The sequence below is a fragment of the Podarcis tiliguerta genome, assembly GCF_965153285.1.
Source record: "Podarcis tiliguerta genome assembly, chromosome: 14".
NCBI classification, from domain to species: Eukaryota; Metazoa; Chordata; class Lepidosauria; order Squamata; family Lacertidae; genus Podarcis; species Podarcis tiliguerta.
The window spans coordinates 53,776,843-53,784,339 of record NC_139547.1 but is presented as its reverse complement, the minus strand read 5'-3'; the positions used below and the strand labels follow the sequence as shown (position 1 = coordinate 53,784,339).

Below are 7,497 nucleotides of genomic sequence, written 5' to 3'. Positions count from 1 at the left end.
GAACCCAAAGCTCATATTCGGTACGATGTTGGGGTTCTCATTGATTTCTTTCACAGCAAACACCAGGGAGAGGGTATTTTGGTAGTACTTCAGTGTTGAACTAAAAAAAAGAGTTGGAAATGTGTCAGAAGTATTCATCTTTTCTGGCTTTTTTCCAGCAAATTCCGAAAGATTAAATAACACAAATAAGCAGAAACCTAATATGCCTTGTGCTTCCTAACACCTAATAATGGAAATCCATGCTCAATATTCGGTCACCTTTAGGAATATCTCATCTAACACATTTAGTTTTGTGCAGAATATTCAAATCCTGCAACACACACACACATTATTTTCATATGATTAATAGATCAGACAAACATAGAGGCATTAGTTTCAATTGATCTACACTGCACATACCTCAGTTAGATGCTTTGTTTTGAGAAAAAAAGTTTGCAACACTTCAGTTAATTATACCCAATATTGTTTAAATGGTGCAGCTGGAAATATAATCCAGAATCTATTATATTCCTGACTTACAGCACCTGTGACTGTCAGAATAAATGGTGGTGATTGTGAATGTGGGGATGAAGCTTTGTTGCAAAGCTCAACCATCCCTTCATGGTGTGGAAGGAAACACAGAGGGAGGAAGAGGCCCAAGCATGAGATCAGGTGAGAAACAAGAGATCAGGTGAGGAGAAAGCAGAAGAGGCAGAAGATAGAAACCTCCAGATGAGGAATAAAGCAACACAGAAGAAGATGCCAAGATCACAACATAAAGAGAAGAAAATGTAATTTTAACCTTCATACATGGAAAAAAGTCAAGAAGTCAAATGTTTTCTGAGCATGCCATGGTTTGTGTGGTGTAGTTGTAGCCTATAGCAGCATATAGAAGTGTACACTATGAAGGATATAGTTATTTCCTTACAAAAGTTCATCTGTAAACTTCGTGTTTGGATGGTCCTGGAAATCTATTTCTTCAGATAAATAGCCATAATTATTAACAATTCCTCCAATGATCAGGTCCCCACTCTGATAATACCGGTATGGAAGCTGGAATGGATCCGTCATAGCGCATCTCTCAGAGTCTTCCTTGCTCTCAGTTGGAGGCATCTGCAGCCACAGGAAGAGAAGAATCAGCAGCAGAAATGTTCCTGCCATCTTGACCAACAGTGATGCAGAAAGGCAGATATCTCTCTCATCCACCATGAATTGCATTAGGTTTAATGGATCTGGATTAATTTGATAAAGGGGATGTGCCAAAGATCTGACCCATGGGATCCTGTGTGTTCAGAATTTCTCACTGGAGCTCTGAATGACACAGGGTTTATTTTATCTATGCTTTTACACTCTGATACTGACTGTGTTCATGGTCTGACATGGGATTTGGCAAGATGGATGATGAAATCCAGCAGTTTGAGATAATTACAGGTTCCAAAGTTATCTCCGTGGAGCATTCTGCTCTGTGAGACAAAATAATAAGAGCAAAATAATCATACATATTTCTTGTTCAGCTGTGCACTGGGAATGGCGAGTCACAGGAAAGCAAGCAGCCCACCTGCAAACTGGTAATCTGAAGGGAGCTCAATAGTTTTTCCAAATCTCTTCCTCAATCCCACATGCCCCATTTTCCTCAAGTGTACATGTGTCACCAACAGAGACCTGATTTTTAAGATTTTGGACCTTAGGGGGGTAACAACAACAGCAGCTTGTGTATCCTTGTACACCAATTAAGGGGAGGGAAGAAACAGTTAAAATAATGCAGACTTCAGTTGCAGGTGCAATACAGGATGTTACATTTCCTTACAAAATTGAGAAATGATTAATATTTGCACACGAAAGCTTATACCCAGAACAAACTTAATTGGTCTCTAAGGTGCCAGTGGACAATTTTTCAATATTTTGCTGTATTTCCTTTTCATCTTTCTCTGTCATATTTTTATTATCAGTTTATTTTTATTTTTATTCAGCTTGAACCCTGCCACCTGTCTAAATTCTTGTATCTTGTCTAAGACTTTGGGAAGGGAGTTTTTTGGATCTTCTATTGTAATTACCAGATCATCCGCATAGGCCTTTAATTTATATGCTTTATTTCCTACCATTATTCCTCTAATGGTTTCATCCGCCCTTATATTGTTTGCCAGGACCTCCAGGACCAAAATAAATAATAGTGGAGACAGTGGACAACCTTGCCTTGTCCCTTTTAGTATTTTACAAATCTCTGTTATGACATTGTTTACAATTAATCTTGCTTTTTGTTCTGAATGAATTGTTTCTACACCTTTCCTAATTTTTTCTCCAAAATTCATCACTTCCAGGACCTTTTTCATAAATTCCCATGAAATATTATCAAACGCTTTTACGGCATCATTCAACATCAACGCCGCTTGCTTTTCATTTCTGATTTCCAAGTATTCTATCACCCTTATGACATTTCTGATATTTATTTAAAAATATATATATATCCAGTAGCACCTTAAAGGTAAAGGGACCCCTGACCATTAGGTCCAGTCGTGGCCGACTCTTGGGTTGCGGCATTCATCTTGCTTTATTGGCCGAGGGAGCCGGCGTACAGCTTCCGGGTCATGTTGCCAGCATGACTAAGCCACTTCTGGCGAACCAGAGCAGTGCACGGCAATGCTGTTTACCTTCCCGCAGGAGCGGTACCTATTTATCTACTTGCACTTTGACATGCTTTCGAATTGCTAGGTTGGCAGGAGCAGGGACTGAGCAATGGGAGCTCACCCCATTGTGGGGATTCGAACTGCCAACCTTCTGATTGGCAAGTCCTAGGCTCTGTAAATATTTTCCACATAGCCAGTTTGTAAGTGCTCTCCTGCGTACCACTGGGTTTTAAAGTTCCAAAGTAAATCATGAGCTCACCCCATCATGGGGATTCAAACCACTGACTGTCTGATCAGCAAGCCCATGAAGCTCAGTGGTTTAGACCACAGAGCCACCCACTCACAAAAGTCTGGGTTTAGACCCAGTTTAGGCATGGAAACTGCTTTTGTGGTCTTCCATGATAACTACGTTGGGAGAGAGGTGTGGTGAATGTGTCCCAGTTAATTCTCCTTGATCTGTTCAATACTATCAACTATGGTGTTCTTGTTAAGCAGACTAAGTTGGGGGTGAGCAGCATTGCTTCCTAGTAGTTCCAAGTCCTCCTTGGATGGTCTTTATCAGAGGGTGATGCTTGGCGAGTGTCACTTGGCCCCAGGGAGCCTTCCATGTGGGGCTCTGCAGGGTTCAATTTTATCCCTAATTTTGTTTAACATCTACATGCGACTGTTGAGGAGGGTTATCAAGAGTTTTGGAGAATGTTGTCAGTAGATCTCCGTAGACAACTAGATCGAGGCAGGTCAGGACTGCTGATCCTTTTAGATTTGTCAGCAGCCTTTGACATGGTCGATCATGATCTTCTGGACCACCGCCTCGCAGACGTGGGGATACAGGGCATAGCCCGTAACTGGTTGTGCTCTTTTATCTCTGGTTGGGGACGGAGGGTGGCACTAGGGAGGGAAATGTCGTCGCGCCACTCCTTGATGCGTGGAGTGCTGCAGGGCGCAATTCTCTCACCGATGCTTTTTAACATCTTTATGCACCCCCTTGCCCAGATTATCCGGAGCTTTGGGCTGGGCTGTCACCAATATGCTGATGACACAGCTCTATCTGCTGATGGATGGCCACACCGACTCGGCCCCGAACACACTGACCAGATGCTTGGAAGCTGTGGCTGGATGGTTTCGTGGGAGCCGATTGAAACTAAATCCTTCGAAGACAGAGGTCCTATGGCTAGGTCGGGATGGCATGGGGATGAGGGACCAACTCCCTTCTCTTGCGGGGGCCCAATTAGTGCCATTGCCTTCCGTTAAGAGTTTGGGTGTAATCCTTGACGCCTCCCTTTCCATGGAGGCGCAAGTTACAGCAACAGCCAAGGCGTCATTTTTCCACCTTCGCCGCATCAAGCAGTTGGTCCCTTACCTTTCCCGCCCTGACCTGGCCACAGTGATCCATACGACGGTCATCTCCAGGCTTGACTACTGTAATTCGCTCTACGCAGGGCTGCCCTTGAAGCTGTCCCAGAAACTCCAGCGGGTGCAGAATGCTGCAGCGAGGCTCCTCACGGGGTCTCTGCCATGGGAGCATATTCACCCAGTGCTTTTCAAGCTGCACTGGCTCCCGGTGGAGTACAGGGTCAGATTTAAGGTGCTGCTTTTGACCTTTAAAGCCCTTCACGGCCTAGGACCCTTGTACCTACGGGACCGCCTCTCCTGGTATGCCCCACGGAGAGCCTCAAGGTCCATAAATAGCAACACCCTAGTGGTCCCAGGCCCTAAGGAAGTTAGATTGGCTTCAACCAGAGCCAGGGCCTTTTCAGCTCTGGCTCCGGTCTGGTGGAATGCTCTGCCTCATGAGACCAGGGCCCTACAGGATCTGATTTCTTTCCGCAGGGCCTGTAAGACAGAGTTGTTCCGCCTGGCCTTTGGCTTGGAGCCAATTTGATTCCCTCCCTCCCTCTCTTTCTTTTTTCTTTTCCTTCTCCTCCTACAATGAGGCTACATTTTAATATTTTAATGTTCCATTATTTTAATGTTGTATTTTACTTTTGTTTTTAAGTTGTAATCATTCATCTTGTTTTTATTATTGCTTGTAAGCCGCTCTGAGCCCGGCCTTGGCTGGGGAGGGCGGGGTATAAATAAAAATTATTATTATTATTATTATTATTATTAATATGTTGACCACACACAGCTGTACTTCTCCTTTTCACCTGAATGAGTGGCAGTTTATGTGCTGGATTGTTGCCTTGGTAATGGACAGGATGAGAGTCAATAAATCTGAGTGAGGCACAGTTTGTGGGTGGTTCCTTAGACCTGATGGATGGGAGATTGTCTGCTCTTGATGGGGCTGAAGCCCCTCTGAAGGAGCAGGTTCACAGCTTTGGGGTACTTCTGCTTGAGGCTCAGTTGGCCTCCTTGGTGCAGAAAGTCTTCCATGAGCTTCAGCTGCTGGCCAGGTAAAGCCTCACTAATGTTGCCTTTGCTCTGGTAACCTCTAGGTTAGACCAGAAGGCAAAAACCCATGTCTTCAGCCAGGCCTTTTGCTGGTTGACCTCCAGCACCCTTTTAAATGTGTAGTGGATTACTGGTTTGTTGTTGTTCTTAATTTTATTATGTAGGTTGTGGTTTTAACATTGCAAGTGAAGAACCCTGAGATCTATGGGTATATACCTGAAGGAGCCCCCATCGTTCAGCCTGAACACTGAGGTCTAGCTCTGAGAGCCTTCTGGTGGTTCCCTCACTGCATGTCAGGCAGCTCTCGGCAGCTCCGGACTGGTTGCCCAAGAAATGTAGAAAGACAAAGGAATGTTTCTTACAGTCCTCTTTGTACCGTCCTCTGAGGCCTCCCTCAAACCCCTGTTGTAACTCTAAACTCTCTTCCTCTTCCTTCTCCCTGGAAGGACCAGATCCTGATGCTACGAAAAGTGAGGTTAAAGGGAAGCAGGCAGAGGGCCTTCTCAGTAGTGGCACCTTCCCTGGGGAAGGCCATTCTGTGAGATGTCAAGGAGATGAATAACAATATAACCTTTAGAAGACATTTGAAGGCAGCTCAGTATTGGGAAGCCTTCTAGTATGCAATGCTTTATTATGTTTTAAAAAATGCTGGCAGCCACCAAGAGTGGCCGGGGCAACCCAATCAAATGGATGGGTAAGTAAGTAAATAAGTAAGTAATAAATAGTGGTATACAAATTGAATAAATAATGATATTAAAGATAATCTGGTTGGCCCCTGTGAGAACAGGATGATGGACGAAATGTACCATGGGCCGGATTCAGCAACTTCCCCCAATGGTCCTATGCATTGCTGTGTTTGAATTTAGATTTTTATGTGAACCACTTTGAGCACAGATTTTATAAAATGCTATATATAAATCGACAATGACAAGAGAGGGGTGAAAACACTGAGTATGAAAAAGAAAAGAATTGGGACACACAAGGGGTTTCCTTGGCCAGTTTTATTCCAATAAATGTCTGCATTTTCTAATAATGCAACAATTAAAGGCATCAATGCAAGTTGACTCTTATTTGCTCCTCAGAATCAAGTGGTCTTTGCTGTTCAAGTCGGGCCTCAGAAGGATTATGTACAGTTTGGGGAAGAAGATGCAAGAGAGCAAGCCTGCACTGGAGGCCAAGATGCAGAAGATCTCCACAGCCACCATCTGCTTTCCTTTGGTGCTCAGATAAGAGGGAACAAAGGACAGCCAAACGCTGCAGAACACCAACATGCTGAAAGTGATGAACTTGGCTTCGTTGAAACTGTCGGGCAACTTCCTGGCCAGGAAAGCCACCGTGAAGCTGACACTGGCCAGGAATCCCAGGTACCCCAGGACACAATAAAACAGGGGGGCAGAGCCTTCGTTGCATTCCAGGATGATTTCCTCCGCCAGAGAATTCATGTCCACATCTGGGAAGGGAGGAGCCGTACAGAGCCAAACAGCACAAATACTGGCTTGAAGGGAGCAGCAACCCAGAAGAACAGAATTGGCCAGAGATTTCCCCACCCATTTCCTCACCCTGGATCCTGGTTTGGTGGCCATGAAGGCCAGAACCACCGTGATGGTTTTGGCCAAGACACAAGACACCGCAATGGAGAAGATGATGCCAAAGGCCGTTTGTCGTAAAGAGCAGCTCACTGGGTGAGGCTGGCCAATGAAGAGCAAGGAGCAGACGAAGCAGAGCAAGAGGGCAAGAAGCAGAGTGTAGGTGAGGTCCCGGTTGTTGGCTTTGACAATGGGAGTGTCCCCGTTCTTAGAGAAGACGCCAAGGACCAAGGCTGTGACCAGAGCGAAGAGGAGAGCCAAGGCAGCTAATGTGAATCCCAAAGGCTCTGAGTAGGAAAGGAAATTGTGGGTCTTGGGAATGCATTGATCTCTGTTCTTGTTTGGAAATTGACCTTCTTGACATTTGAAACAATAATCCGAATCTAAAAAAAGTCAAATGAATGATATATGAGTTCCCACAAACAAGGCAATCTTTTTCTTCTGGCATGTTTCATTCTTTGTAATGAAATGGATTCCTCCATCTCCAATGGCCTTTCAAATTTCCTAGAAAGAAATATTGCTTCTTCTCCCAAAACACAATTCTGAGCCATTAATTAGTTAGAAACAAGTATCAGATAAGTGGAAACCAGTAAAATGCAAAGGGTATTTTTTCTTTATAAACCATATAGGTGCTATCAATCAAATCACCAGGAATTTAGGAAGTAAAGTATTAACGACTGTTACTATGGTGCCATTGAAAGAGCAAACGGTCATCTCTGCTGAAAAGTGAGAAGCCCACTATTATATCTTGGAGCAGCAGAATTTGATTTTGTGTTTCTGGCTCTCAGCCCTAAAACTATGGGGATAGAGGGTTAGGCAAGTCCTCCCTGACTCCGCAAGCTGTGGCAGGTGGGGAGCAGGCAGAGAACACTGAACATGATTCACACCTATTTCCACAGATCTACTTTGTCAAGGTT

General features: G+C 44.4%; 1 protein-coding gene across 1 annotated transcript; it reads right to left on the bottom strand.

The window, feature by feature from the left end:
• Nucleotides 1-5,833: 5,833 nt before the first annotated feature.
• LOC310664770 (vomeronasal type-2 receptor 26-like) lies at nucleotides 5,834-7,294 on the bottom strand (the record flags this gene model as incomplete). Its single annotated transcript, XM_083414321.1, has 2 exons — nucleotides 5,834-6,892; nucleotides 7,265-7,294. The coding sequence occupies 2 exons, from the start codon at nucleotides 7,292-7,294 to the stop codon at nucleotides 6,062-6,064; spliced, it is 861 nt and encodes a 286-aa protein (XP_083270447.1). The 3' UTR covers nucleotides 5,834-6,061.
• Nucleotides 7,295-7,497: the final 203 nt, after the last annotated feature.